Source organism: Cryptotermes secundus, unplaced genomic scaffold (assembly GCF_002891405.2).
Source record: "Cryptotermes secundus unplaced genomic scaffold, Csec_1.0 scaffold1079, whole genome shotgun sequence".
Taxonomy (NCBI): domain Eukaryota; kingdom Metazoa; phylum Arthropoda; class Insecta; order Blattodea; family Kalotermitidae; genus Cryptotermes; species Cryptotermes secundus.
The window spans coordinates 651,412-667,264 of NW_019720729.1; the positions used below are offsets into that span (position 1 = coordinate 651,412).

Below are 15,853 nucleotides of genomic sequence, written 5' to 3' on the forward strand. Positions count from 1 at the left end.
ATTCATCTTTGGGCGGTGGCCAACTTCTGGGACCCACCATCACCCTGAGTCCATTTCTTTGACTTTCTGCAGTGCCCTACAGCTACATGCTGGTCCCCATATCAGCCCTCCAGTACTCTGATAGTTTCCACTACAGCCACTATTTCTTCTAGATTGGCCTCCAGATCTGTGACCTTCACTTATTTCAGGCCAGTCTCAATTTTGGCCACCCTCTTTTCCAGACAGGTCTTCCAAGAGTTGTTCATTTTGTTCAGCTTCTGTCCAAAGACATCCATCCTGGCTAACTTCTGTATTTGACCAACATTCATCTTTGTTTCCATCCTTTCTTGACTGGCTTCTGTCTTGGCTTTCAGGCATTTCATCATTTGTTCCTGACCAGCGAACATGCGTTCCAGTATTTATTCCAGCTTGCCACAATTTGATTGAATCAGTTTTATCCAATCCAATTAATCTGGTCATTCCAATCCAGTTCCACTTCTGACGCAGTTGTCATGTGTGTAAGTGTGACGGTAGGTGGAGTCTTAGGTTGATCATTGGATTTATTGGGCTGGTTGATACAGCGTGACTGCACTTTACAATTTGCTGTCTCTCTCTCTCTCACACACACACATACACACACACACAGCACACGTGCATAGAGTCGCATCTTCACTAGCAATTGCTCGTAGTGGCTCGCACTATCCCCAGCCTCAGCAGTGAGCTTCACACAGTAACAGCTCTCAGCAACTGAACCTTAGCAATTCTGTATCTCACTGACCAACTGAGTCACTCACCAGCCAACTAACTCAACTCATCTCAACTGACTGACTTAACTCAATGGACTCTCACTAACTGTCCCGCTTATAACATCTCTGTATGGACTGCACAGAAAACACCATTCCTCTGTTGCTGTTTATGGGCTGTTGTCTTGTTGTTTGTTCTACACTCGTTGCCTAGCAACAGATCTATAGGCCACAATATAAATATACTGTGTGTTCATTTTTCTTCAGATTGACTTGTCGAGGAACAGTATTGGTTGGTTCTATCATATTTTGGTAGAATATGATTAGGTTTAGAGAAATTAAGGTGTCAAACATATTTTTGTGTTTGTAATTTGTTGAACAAAATGTACAGGTATATGAAGTGGTGGAGAGGGTTTGTGAACTGCAGAAGAAGTGGCCTGCAGCTTGGGGTAAAATGGATGACCAGAGTATTGGAATCATGACGCCTTATGCTGACCAGGTATTCCGGATCCGATCTGAACTACGCAAGCGCCGCATGGGAGGTATCTCTGTGGAAAGGGTTCTTAATGTGCAAGGTTAGAATAGATGTTTGCTTACAAGTCTTGCATAGCAGTACTGCTCGTATATTTTAAACTGACCACATGTTTTACAGTAGCTTTATTGACAATAGATGCTGAGGATGAAATTTGAATTTTAGCGGTCCATGACTCACTATAAAAATAATTCCTCCCTAAGCAACAGTTAATGGATTCTTGACTAATCAATGTTGGGGATCGCTCTGGTATTTGTACACACACTTTCACTGATGGACAATCTGATGTTTAATCCTGCTGATATCAAAGCCCACCATTGTGTCCAGTCTTTTTCCAGTTCCATCATTGTATCCTTGCAGCCTATTTCCCCAGTGTACATCATAATCACAGCCTTCCATATCTTCAACAGCAACCACAAGAGGTTCCCTACTAGAATTCTGTATTCATATTATTTTTCCCATCTGAGCTATATGTTCAGTGTATCACATTATCTTTGATTTAACAAACCCTAAGAAGAATACTGTCTTTTGGCATATAATACCATGCATTCCATCGAGTGGGGGCATGCGGTAGCATAGTTGGTTGAGGCACTATGCTACAAGCCGGAAGGTCATGGGTTCAAGTCCCAATGAGATCATTGGATTTTGTTTCAATTGACGTAATCCTTCCAGCCATGCTATGGCCCTGCGGTCGACTCAGCCTCTAACAAAAATGAGTACCAGGAATCTTCCTGGGGGGTAAAGGGTGGCTGGCACGTAAGGCTGACAACCTTGCCGCCATCTTTGAGCCGATTGTCTAGATAATGTGGGACCCTCAGTGTGTCACAACCTTATGGGCCTTCATGGCCTCTTACAGGAATAGCTTTACTTTACTTTTTTAATCCATTGAGAGTCCACCATGTGTCAGAACATATTGTCTTCACCATCAGGGTGAAAGAATAAATTCAACAAAATTCCAGGCATGGCTTGCAACCTGCTTTCATTCTAGTTTCCTGCACCCCTCATTCTCTGATCCCAAAGGTGAAGGCATTATGTTCTTTTGAAATGTTGGTTGATTTTCAACGGACTACGCAGCGTTGTATCCCAGAAGGTAGTTCTCTTTATAACTGCTGCTGTGAGAACTTGGATATTATAACATGTAGTATGGTAGATAGATACCAGTTAAGGCAGCCTACAGCCTCCTTGACCCTGAAGATGTAGTTGATATGTTCCTCCAAAACATTGGGTTTCACCAAAGTTCATGGTGTTGAAAGTCCAGAAGACCATACAGTTCATAGTGCACTGACATGAGAATCTCAGATCCGATAATTCATTCCACTTCTTTATAAATGTTTCAGGCAAACAGTTCCGAGCAATTTTCCTTAGCACAGTGAGAACGCGTCGTACATGTCACTCCGGGACAAAATCGGGAATGGGGGGAGATGAGATGGACTATGGGTTCTTGTCAAATTCGAAGCTTCTGAACACAGCCATCACAAGGGCGCAGAGCCTAGTAGCAGTTGTTGGCGACCCGGTAGCACTCTGTTCCATTGGCAGGTGCAGGTCAGTATGAACTGTCTCATGTCCTTGCTGCAAAAGAAAATAGATTCTTATGATATCTACGAGGGTCATACTGAAAGTCATGAGCAACAAATTTTTTGTAAAGTAACATGCTTTATTATTGATGAACCTAATACACCACCTCAATCTATAGACCTTTCTATATTTTTCCACATAATTGCCACTTCTTTGTACACATTTCTCCCATCATTCCGGGAGCTTGAAAATTCCCCTTCTGTAAAATTCTGTTCCAGCCATCCGAAGACACTGATGCACTGCTTTCTGAATTGCCTCCCTTGTCTCAAAACGTTGTCCATGCAGCTGATCCTTCACAAATCTGAAAAGATGGTAGTCGGAGGTTTCCAGATCAGGGCTATAGGAGGTGTGTGGAAGAACTTCCCACCCCATCTTTGTAATTGCTTCCAATGTGAGGCGAGTGGTGTGGGGGTGAGCGTTGTCATGCAGGATGATGATGTTTTGTCCCGGACGTTTATTGCACAATGCACAACGGAGCTTGTGCAGTGTCTGGACATAACGAGCAGCATTGATGGTTTGCCCAGGTTCCAGGAATCTGGCCAGAATAAATCCCTCTGCATCCCAGAAGACTGTGCCCATCACCTTCGCAGCTGATGGCACTGTCTTTGCCTTCTTTTTTGATGGAGAAAGCAAATGGTGCCATTCCATACTCTGCCATTTCATCTCAGGCTTGAAATGGTGAGACCAGCTTTTGTCACCTGTGACAATACAGAGCAAAAAATCATCACCTTCGTGTTGATATCTGTGCAGCAGTTCTGAGGTGATGGCTTTTTGCTGACCTTTATGGTCTTCGGTCAATAACCGCGGGACCCAACGAGCACAAACTTTCCTATAGCCCAAGCTTTCAATCATCTCCTGTACTGCACTGTACCCTATTCCAAGTTTTCGGGCTATTGTGTCCACAATCATACACACGTCATCCACTCTTTCCTTGTTGCATTCAGTTGAGGCTGTTCGAGGACGACTGCTCCAAGGCTCATCTTCGATGCTGGTGTTCCCATCTTTAAAATGTTTCACCCATCTTTGAACACTGCTTGCACCCACACACACACTTCCATAAGCACACTGAAGTCTGGTGAATTTCTGCAGCAGGGATTTCCTCTTTCACAAGAAATTCGATGACAGCACGCTGGCAAAATGACATATGGTCGTCGGTCATTTTGTTAGGAGTGATACTGGTCATGTGATGCAAGCTGTTGACATCACAAGACACTCAAGGTTAACACAACAGCTGGTTCCACCTACCACCGTACTCTCTTTCGTCTGCTGTTCCCAGGTTGCATGCAAAAAAAGTTGCTCATGACTTTTGGTACAACCTACGTGGTTTTACAGCTGTTAGAGCTGAATATTCGAATCTAGCATGAATCAGAAAATGTGTTAGACATTGCTATAAAATGCTTTAAAAGTCACTAAATACCAGTCTTATTATTATCTTATGTATTGCAATTGTTCAGAAAAATTTTATATTCAAAACCTAAATATGAAGAATCTTACACATCAGCCCATCATGGAAGCTTCCTGGAAGATGTAAACAGGCTCAAAATGTACATGTATAGACTAGCTTCCAAGATTAGTAGATGTTCTATAGATAAAGTCTGCAGGCTTCTTGAAAAGTTCTGTTAAGTGTAAAATACTCTGATATGTTGGGTTTTTGGACTTTATCCATCGTCCTGGTTTTTAAGATAACAAATAAAAACAGGAGGTTTCGGAAACTGGATCTGTTTCCGTCCTCAGGTGAAGGAAAACACCTATTCAGTTGGGTTCGTTAGAAATAGCTAGCCTCAATCACTGGACAAACCAATATCACAAACACATGAAGATTATAAAAAAACCTGAGACCAGGCTAAGTCCATGAGAGCTAATAAGAAAAATATTCATAACAAATTGTAGCAAACACTTACAAGCGTGGAACCAGGATAGGTAGATCTGTAGAAATTTATGCCACGAAACTAAACTCATAACCAGGTCCATGACCCCACCCAACATATCAGTGTGTTATACACCATCGTCAGAATCCTATAGTAACTACTTGTAAAATACTCTGTTATTAATGAACCAGTATCTACCTGGTTCTCTTTCCAGATTGACTGCCTCTTAATTTTTGTTGCTTATGAGATTTTTATGAAACAGATAATGTTTTAATTCAGTGTTAGATCAGAATTTTGTGTGATCGGGATTTTCTGTCCTTCAGTCTATTTGGTTTTGTGTGTTTGTGTTAAAATAAAGTCACACTTCATATAAGAAAGAAAAAAAACTGTTCGCAGTTGTGGACTGATGATGAAACCAATTACAGAAGTTACCATATTTGCTTATGTAACTTGCACTTTTCCTTTTAACAAAATCATATTCATGTCCGAAAGTCGTGGTGTTTAAAATATGTGATTACTGCTTTCTATGTTTCATTTTACATGTTGGAGGACAGGAAAGTTACTAGTACATAATATGGATCAGAAGATGAGTTGTTTTCAACATAATTTATAACTTTCATTTTGAATCTGGTTCATTCATATTCATATTCATATTCATATTTATTTGCATTCATACTGTTACAGCTGCAACACTTGAACAAGTCAACTCACTAAATACATCATTGTTAAAAGCTCTAAAATCCTAGAATGTATTAGACTAAAAATAAAACTGTACTTGCCTTACAACATCACTAAAATTTTTAAAAATATAACAATAACTACTACAATTCCCTTTTCGTCTCTTTTTTTGTTAATTAAAAAAACCTTGCTATGCTTCCTCATGTCCCTGTTGAAGAAACTCATTCAGTGTATAGAAAGGACGATCAAATAAAAATAATTGTGTAACTTATATTTCCCCCTTGTTTGATACACTTTTAAATTGTTGCATATTATTGCTAATTTAATATGAGTAACATAAACAGTATGACTGATACAGATTACATTAAGCCACCCAACATACAACATATTTGGAGGGGAAGTCCCAGTTATAAGAACAGTTCAACTTTATGACAGCTTCTGCCTCCCACATGCTTTCAATTTTGAAAAGTGCCACTCCCATTTATTCAGTAGTAGTCAGTCTGCCTTGACATAAGGAAGTGAAGAAGCTATATTATGAGAGACAAGAGCATACTGATTTGTCCATTAATTCCTGGCATTGATCATCAGAAAGCAGGTGCGATAGATGTTTGTGTTGACCTGCAACAGTACTGCGCATTTCCTTTGTTGTCTGTGCCATAAGCTAGGCAGGTTGTGAAAGAAGAAAATATTTAAACATTTGTAGAATTTGTGGTATGATATTAAATCTTTATTGATATTGATTGATTTTGTTGCATTTGATCCTAAGTTATGTTTGGTTCAGACAAGGCTTGGTTTTATATGAATGGACATTTGAATACACTAAACTGAAGGTACAGGAACACAAATGTTCCACACCTTATACACTGAATATCCATTAATTCCACTCCCACATATTGACAGTTTACAATCTGCTTTTTTGTTGTCACATCTGTCACCTTTAGTCTCTTATCTAAAGGCATGGGGCACCAGTAAGAAACCATAAAGGTTATGGGAATAGGGTGGAGTTCCAGTGTTAACAGTTTTTTGTGATGCATTTGTATTGCCATTTTTAACTTTCTTTTAATATTTCTGTTTTGTTAGGAAAGTGTGGGAGAGATTCATTGAGATCTGCAACCAGCACGAAAGCCTGTTTGGTATCACGTGGTCCTATTTGCGCAGCCAGCTGGATGGTGTGGAACTGAAGAAGACTTATGTTCTGAATCCATTGGCACCTGAATTTGTCCCTCGTCAGTATCAAGGAGAACCTTACATTCGATTACCATCTCTTCTAGGACCATATGGAGGAGCTGGCCCTGGATTACTTCCTTCGCTGCATTTCCCGCCAGGTCCCCAGCATCCTATGCCTCCCTACCTAGCTCCCAATGTATATCCATGGCAGGTCTACTATTATCCACCGCATCAACCATCAAACCCATCGTTTTATCCACTGCGACCTCCTCTGATGTATCCACAAGCAGGTGGGCCTTTACCTCCATTGAATCCGTGGAGTCTCAATTATCCTCTTGTGTCTCCTCCTGCACCTGGTAGCATGTTCTCTGTTCATGGAACTGGTCAGAATACACCAGTTGGGTGGCCTGCCAGTGTGGCTGCAGCATCTGGTAAGAAGAAGATAACAGCACCACCGCAGCCACTGTCACCACCACCACCACCACCACAGCCACTACCACAATCATCTGATTCAAGACTAGATGCAAATCCTCTTCCAGGTGGCACAGGAATCAAACCAAGGCCTTTCACACCCACTTCACAGGGACCTTCTCCAGCTAGTCCAGGTTTTTGAACATTTCTGTATACCTTGAATTGTGTTGCATACCTGTAAGAGTAGGTAAAAATGTAAGTCGTCAGTCAGTCCTTATTACAAGCAGGTTGGTATAGTGATGTTTTTCAGGAGAGAGCAGGTACAAATTTCACCAATATTACTTTCTATCTTGTCTTTAGTTTTTCATGCCCTGCTCGGTTTCTCTATAAGAAATTCGGGTTGTACATCAAAGTAGAACATGCACTTCCTTTCAAGCACCTACTTGCCATTCATTATCATATCTCCTCTTCATTCAGCACTATACAGGGTGTCCAAAATGAACACAGCTGATGGAGAAACTGAATAACTTTGCTCCCAGTGAAAGTACACGCTAGCCATTTGAGGTCATTGTCACATCATTAGATTTCACATGTCCGCCTTGCAGCATGGCAGACATCCATCTGATATTCTGTCTCTGCTCATATGTTTCTCAACATCTCCGGTGTTATGGACGCTGCTGCATCAGTGGTCTGTGGTGCAGATTAGGCTGATGATTGGCTTTGGTCCAATATAGTCTTTGACATATCCCCATACAGAAAACTAAAGAGGAGGTGGGGTGACTTCGACCATTTCACATTTCTGTGAACTACTCACTGAGGGATTCAGTGACAGATGGCCATAAATGTTGTGCCCTATCTTGCTAGAAAACTTACTCATCAGGTACCTGTGGCACAGCACAGCACCTGCCACTGTTTTTCTTTTCTGTGGAAGATTGCTCCAGCATGGGTTAATTCGCACCATGTGTTCAGTTTCAAGTTATCCCATTCATGTTCTTTCACATTATGAGGATTCTGATATCCAAAAATGTGGCAATTATAGCAGTTAAATTACCCAAGATGAGAAAAGTAGCTTTGTCATGGAAGCAGGTCCTGTTCAGGTAGTTTTTATTGTTGCCTATCCAAGAAGTGAAGTGTCAATGAAGTAATCTTATTGCATTTTCTGAAGCAACTGCAATTTGTATGCCTTGAGTTTTAGCCATTTACGCTCAACATTGTGGATTGATGACAAGGAATTCGCAGTTTAGGGCTCATTCACCTTTGGTGAACTTCATTCAAAAGCTTCCCAAATTGCTTCAACTTTTCAGGTGTTATCTGCAGTCTACTGTTTGCACTGTGCTGCTCAAATCTCATTTGTTTTAGCAAATACTGGTGGCAGTTAACAATTGTTTGTTTGTTTGCTTGTGGAACACAGCCATACATCTAAAAAACGTGGGCTGAACAATCATTGGAAACTTATATTCTGCCTGCCTGTAGCACTCAACTTTTTCTTGTGATGTGAATGATTTTGCACAAACCAATTGATAGCTATTGTGCATTCACAGTGGTGGTACCAACTGTTGCAGGCACAACACTTAGCGAGTTCTGTACTTCTCACAGCAAACCACTTGCATGTATCTTCATTGGGAATAATTTTCAGTTTCTATATTTGTTACATTCATTTTGGACACTGCACTACTTTCACTGACAAGCTGCAGTCGTTCGGTCGGTATAGTTCACCTGCGGACTACAGGCCACATAGTTATTTTTTTTTTGTATAATGTCTAAAATTGAAACATATTGTAAACAGTTGGCATTTTCTGTTACAATTAGATTGTCCCTTTGTGATGTCAGACTGACTATACGATTGAGACATAAGACAGCAGTTAAATATATTTTCCATAATATACAAAAATTATAAATTATCAAAGCAGCTGGCATGGTAATGTGGAGTGAATGAACAGTGATAATGATGATGACTACTTCAAATTATCTTTTTTAGCTGTGAGTAGTGGATGACATGTACTACGGTACAGTAGAACCTCCTTTGAATGTTCTGTAAGATTTAAGATTTTAGTCAATTTAATGTTAAGTTTCATTGATCCAAAATCAGTAATCACAGTGTTTAATTTCCTCCAGCTAAGATTTCTGTTAGTTTAATGTTTATTGCTCCCAGATGAAATCTTAAGTCCAGAGTTCACTGTACTTGGTATATATCTCATCATTTCCATTTGGTTTGTTTTATGTTACCACTTTTTGGTTGAGATGCTATGCTACAGGCCAGAAGGTCACGGGTTCACTTCCCGATGAGATCACTGGATTTTTTTCAAGTGACCTAATCCTTCCAGCCGCACTATGGCCCTGGGGTCAACTCAGCCTCTTAACAGAAATGAGTACCAGGAATTAATTAAATAATTTTCTTGGGGAGTAAAGCGCTGCCGGCGCGTAAGGCTGACAACTTTACTGCCATCTTTGAGCCGATTGTCTAGATAATGTGGGACCCTTAATGTCTCACAACCCTATGGGCCTTCACGGCCTGGTACAGGGATAGCTTTACTTTTTTTACTCATGTTAACACTTTGTCGTAAGAAAAAGAATGATTTACTATCAAAATATCACAGTTATTGTTACATATTAACCCTTTGTGCTCCATGTACCCGTTAGACTGGATCATGGTACCTGTGTTGAGATCTTACAGAGTTGAAGAAATTAGTTCATTGTTAATCAGTTGATACAGTGTTCCTGTGAGTAGGTGGAATCAAATATGACATACTGTTGTGCAAAGGAAAGAATGGGTTTTTCAAGTTTTACATACATACCAGCATTGTTTGAATGTCATTTAACCGTTCAGCGTGGTTTGACGTGTATGTTTCGTCAAGGTATTTAAATCGTCTGCGGGGGTTCGACGTCTATGTTTCGTCCAGCTGCACACCTATATTATAACGCCCATAATAATTGATGGTTTTGCTGTAGATTGTTAGATTTTTCGCTGGCCTGTTGTCAGGAGAACCGTATCTAATGAGGCATTTGTTTAGCTGCACTAAGTCATCGTTACATGTGCCTGTCTTGCAGCAAAATCGTGTTGCTTCTGGTAGTGGTTTCCTCCTTCAAACTGTTATGAATGGCGTGTTTTCTTTCCTATGAAGTTATAAACAGCAGAGACGTGATATGTGCTGTGTTTATAATATATTGCCCTGAGCTGGCCACACTAACACACTCAATTGGAATTCTTAGAAGAGGGATGTCCAAATTTTATTCTTGCAAGATCGATTGATTTCGCACAGTACATGGCAGCCAGTTCTTAGAAAAACGCCACAAATTAAGGCAGAACACTGTGGTCACCCCCTGTGACGATACGGGTGTGTGTGGGGGAGGGAAAAGAACTCATTCCTTCATGTATTATCGCTCCAGTTGACTCCATTTTATCGTACTGACCTTGGTGGTCGTTTCGAGGGATGACCATAAATATTTTTTTGAGCCAGCTAAGCTCTGCTTTCGTTCACTACATACCAGCCAGTTCTTAGAATAACTTCATGAATTCTGTGGTCACCCCTACGACGTCTTATGCCGCCAAAATGGATGGAAAATGAAACGCAGAAGCACCAACACTTGTTATGATAACATAAAGGTTGAATTTACTGCAGCTAATCTGGCTAGCGATATGACTCATGGAGAGACATTAATTCTTGTATTCCCCCCACGGGGAAGAAGGCAAGGCCGCACAGAAGATGTTTGGTTTACGGAAAAAAGAGCCAAATGAGAGATACGCAGTACTGGTGTGGTGAATGTGAGACAGCGCTGTGTATAGTAGAATGCTTCAATGCGTACCACACTCCGCTCAAATTCTGAACCACCTGCTTCCTTTGCCGAGATACCGGGCGCTCATATTATAAGGCAAGGTTATAAAACCATCTTTTAAGATGATTTAGTGAAAGTTTCATGCTTCAAGGCATACAATACACTGCTCAAATTCTAAACCAACTGCTTCCATTGCCGAGATACCGGGCGCTCATATTATAAGGCAAAGTTATAAAACTACGTTTTAAGATCATTTTAGTGAAAGTTTCATGTTCCTATCTCATATAATTTAAGAACAATGATGAATAAATCATTTTCGAGCAAAATTTAAATGGACGGCTGAGCATATTACCGCCGGAGAGACACGGCAGCGGAATTTAAATGACCGCACAAAACGGTTAAGGGAAATGTTTTAGATTTTTCTGTGTAAAAGTATTTACCCCAAACAGCCCTGGCATTTCTAACATGTGTCCCAAAAGTTCCTGCCTATTTTGGTGAAGGATGGTAAATTTCAAACGAATTTCTTAATGACATGATTATATGTCTATTTTTATAGAAAGTATGGTGTTAAATCGAAAAATAACATTCATAGCTCAAAACTGTAATTATTATTTTCACCATGTACCTCATCAGTGTAAGAAAAGTAAAACTATCACTGAAACAGGCCGTGGAGACCCACAGTTTTGTGGGATGTCAAGGCTTCCACATTTTGTAGACATTCGGCTCACATATTGTGGTGAGGTTGTCATCCTTAGATGCCGGTTGCCCTTGACTTCCAGAAAGATTGCTGGTACTCGTTTCTGTTAGAGACTTAGTTGACCCTAGGGCCATAATGCTGCTGGGAGGATTAGGTTGTTTGAAAAAATTTAATAACTTCATCAGGAATCGAACCAGTGACCTGGCTTATAGCATAGTGCCTCAACCAGCTATGCTACTGTGTCCCCCCCCCCTCTCAGTGTTCACAAATTTCAAATCAATTAGCTGCACTGAGGAACACGTTTCAAACATTTTATAGGTTGATGTCAGAACTGCCTGCTTAATACGATTTCGAAGATTAGGTAAATCTTGAATGTTTCTGTGATGCACTTTGGATTTTATGAAACCCCAGGCAAAAATGTCTTATGAAGTTAAATCCGGAGAGTCCACCACCCCAAGGTCTAGGTCCTCCACGCCACCCCACCACCCAATAGTGGCATGGTGCTCCATCCTGAAGAAGTTAGGTGTCAGGGAATTGCCGAAGCATATCAAGGTAAACGGTTCCTGTAATCGCCTCTGCAAAAAATAAAGCTCATAAATTATTTGATTTGTCATTCAAAACCACACATCCACTTTAGGCGAGTCTCTTTCCCGGTCATTGAACTCAGTTGGTTTTTTATTAGCGCAGATATGACAGTTATGTTGATTGATTTTGCAACGGACATGAAAAGTTGCCTTGTCACCGAACAGAATGTGGTCCATTAAAATATCATTTTGGATTTGATCAACCAGTTCTGCACACACATATCTGCTTGTCTTGGTTAATCCTCTTCAGGCAAGTCTTGTAGCAGTTGAATGTCATTCGGTTTTTTTTCAGAGTGGATCACAAGATTCTGTGGACTACAGTTGAAGGTATATTCAGTCTTCCTGATTTCTTTTATTGCTAGTGGGGTGGGACTGAGTGCCTTGTACTGTGGCCACTTGTGGCCTATTGTATCAGCCCCAGATGATAGGTGAGGGTGATTGTGGAGCAATTGGTCGAATGAAAATTGGCAGGGGAAACTGAAGTACTTGGAGAAAACCTGCCCCAGTGCCACTTTGTCCACCACAAATCCCACTTGACCAGACTCAGGATCGAATCTGGGCCACCGTGGTGGGAGGCCAGCAACTAACCGCTTGAGCTATGGCACGGCCAGTCTTCCTGATGGATTCATAACTGATAATTTCTGATCCTCTTTAAACACTTGGCGAACAGGTTCAGTGCTTTCACATGCCATTCCTGGGCATCCACATCTGTTTGTGTCATGCACAGATCCAGTTCTTTTGATTTTAATCGTCAGTACATGAATTGCATTGTTTGTGGAACCGGGTTTATGAAATCTTCTTGAAAATATTTCCATAATATCATGAAAATTCATCCCTTTGATGCAACATGTTGCTGCAAAAATATATTCATACACATCTGTAATGAATTATGGATCTGAAGAGAAAACAGTAGAAATTATAAAAACAATTATAACACATTGCAGATACCTATGTTTTGTATAAAAATATAGATATAATCATGTTATTAAGAAATTTTTTTGAAATTAACCTTATTTCATCAAAATATGGAGGAGATTTTGGGACATCTATACTATACATAGAAATTTTCAGTGGTACAAATTTAATACATACAGTAATAATTTCTGCTGTTACCTTTTACTGTATCAGGGTTCCTGTATGGAATTTCCATGCTTAGATTTTTATTTTCATTATAATTGTGTAAAATAAAAACCTCTTATTGATTCCTGATATTTATCTGTTTACTCTGTAGGTAACAGCTTACCTGATAGCTATGTTCCGGGTGGTGTTATTTCGCCAGCTCCATTCCTCCAGTCAAACTTGCCCCCACAAGCAGATCCAAATGTTACTGCCCTGGACTCCATCAGGAACACGTTTGTGTCTCCCCAAGGTTCTGGGAACAATCATTTGGGAGCAAGAAGGCAACATGATAAAGCTGAACAAATTCAGTTCCTACAAAATGTCCACTTCCCAGAGCGTCAGCAGAATCAGGCTGTCACCCAAGTAGCGGTATGTGTGAAGAAGAAAGTTTTCACTGTTTTCCATAACACACTATCAAATGATGTGCAGCAATAACTTCATATTTTTTTTTTTTTTTAATTTCTAGTGGGGTGGGACTAACTCCCTTGTACTGCGGCCACTTCTGGCCTATTGTACCAGCCCCAGATGATAGGTGAGGGTGATTGTGGAGCAGTTGGTGGAATGAAGATTGGGAGGGGAAACCGAAGTACTCGGAGAAAACCTGCCCCAGAGCCACTTTGTCCACAAATCCCACTTGACCAGACCCGGGATTGAACCTGGGTCGCCACGATGAGAAGCCAGTGACTTACCACTTGAGCTATGGTGCAGCCTAACTTCATATTACTTTCATCTATATTGGATAGGGATCTAGTTAATTCCATATTTCTCCTGTTTATGCTATGGAACACAGCTGTTTAACTTCAAACCACCAAGAGCTGCTTGTACCTTAGATACCTGTCTGGGACAAATGTTACAAAAAACATGTTTTTCCAATATACCAATACAAGTATCTGCCCTACAGTGACCAGATGTAAGAAGCACAAGAACATGAATAATAGTTTGACCCATAAAGTTAAAAAACAGTCATTTAATTAAATATACTGTAATATAACATGTCAAAATCAGAAATATTAATGAATGCGGTTTGGACAAAACAAAGAATACCCCCACTGAGACTTGTTTTCAGTGTGAGCAGTGTGACAGAAATCCTACTGTACAAGAGTAGTATCTGCATTTGTCTTGGTAGGAAGTTGAAGCATAGTGAGACCATTAGGCAGCATTCCCAGGTTGATGATGCTTAAGGTTTGCTGAACTGTCTGTATTGTATGTAGTCATAGAGTTATTCAGATTGTGAAGTCACTTGTGAGGTGAGCTGAGAGAAACCAACCAACATATTGCACTGAATATTTAGTAAGCACTTCTCATAGATAGACTTTAAAGGATTCTGATGATGGTGTATGCTGTACAGAACTATAAGGTTTGTTTTAGCGGCCTCCGTAGTCTAGGGGTAACGTTCCCACCTCATGACTCAAGGTACGCGGGTTCAAACCCGGCGGAGGTCGTGGAATTTTTAAGGGCGGAAAAATTCAGGGAACAAGTCCTCTGGGAGGGACTTTAAGCCGTGGGTCCTGTGTCGTAGATTTACAGCACATAAAAGAACCTCATGTCTCTAGGAGGCCTCCGAGCAAAATTTGGCCAAAAATTTCCTGCCCAAAGTAGTTTCCAATGCCTCCGGTAGATGGGGGAAGTATTGGTACCACTGGCAGAGGAGGTGGGACCTCTCTGACAGAAAGGGACTAACTATTAGATACCGCTGTAAGTAGAAGGTTGGAACCTCGCTGGCAGAAAAGGGCTGATAGTAAGCACCAGTACCAGTAGGGGATGGAGACTGTAGAAATTAAAAGGGGGATGTACAATAGACTATTAGTCGTGGTGCATGGGGAAACCCACCCCCTCAATACTGAATACTGAACTGAATAAGGTTTGTTTTGAGCTCTATCCATTGTCTGGTATATATAAGACAAAAAACCACAATGTTTCGGAGACTGGATCTGTCTCTGTCCTCAGGTGGATGGGACAAGATAGATCTACTCAGTTGGTCCCCTTAGAAAGAGCTAGTCTCAATTTATCCAATCAATCCAATCTATACCAACTGAGTAAGTCTATCTTGTCTCTTCCACCTGAGGACGGAGACAGAGCAGTCGCTGAAACATTGTGGTTTTTTGTCTCGTTGGTGTCCCCACCTTATCGTGGTGAGGGGGTTTGAGTATGCCAAGGACCCTGAGAGCTATACCAGCGGTAGCGTAGCTACTGGCAGGGCTTCCCTTGCTGGACAGGTCAAAGGGTAGGCATCAGACGAAGAGAGAGACCAAAAACTGATGCCGGAAGCAGCGTCATCAGTAGCGACTTGAAGCACAGAGCAAATGATGCTCGAGATGGTTCAAGTTCGTATAGCAACAGGCGTGACCAGAGTGGTTTGAATGGCTGCTGTACTGCGATGTGGAAAGCAANGAGTGGTTTGAACGGCTGCTGTACTGTGATGTGGACAGCAAATGGAAAAACTACCACATTATCACTTTTCCTGGATAGTCTCTTTCCAAAAACAGACATACCATGTATGCGAGATGTTTCCTCTGGAGACAAAACAATCCGGAGGTAAACTACTCCCCCAATTGGATCTCCGGGGGGGAGTGTTTCTAGAGGAAATGTCATGCAGGCGTTACAACAAGAAAAAGTGCGAAGATCAGAAGGAACATTATGGCTACAAGATTGGAACATGGAATGTCAGGACCATGAATCAAGCAGACAAATTGGAGAATTTGAAAATGGAAATGCAGAAGAATGAG

The 15,853-nt window shown here is 41.0% G+C and overlaps 1 protein-coding gene across 2 annotated transcripts in view; it reads left to right on the top strand.

Annotated features, from left to right (window-relative positions):
* The window catches only part of LOC111872961 (probable helicase with zinc finger domain), an 84,708-nt gene that overhangs the window by 53,395 nt on the left and 15,460 nt on the right, over positions 1-15,853 (top strand). For both annotated transcript variants that reach the window (XM_023867291.1, XM_033754950.1), the window contains exons 15-18: positions 1,114-1,297; positions 2,592-2,796; positions 6,456-7,147; positions 13,240-13,496. In XM_023867291.1, the coding sequence (XP_023723059.1) occupies positions 1,114-1,297; positions 2,592-2,796; positions 6,456-7,147; positions 13,240-13,496 (1,338 nt within the window). The remainder of the gene's footprint in view (positions 1-1,113; positions 1,298-2,591; positions 2,797-6,455; positions 7,148-13,239; positions 13,497-15,853) is intronic.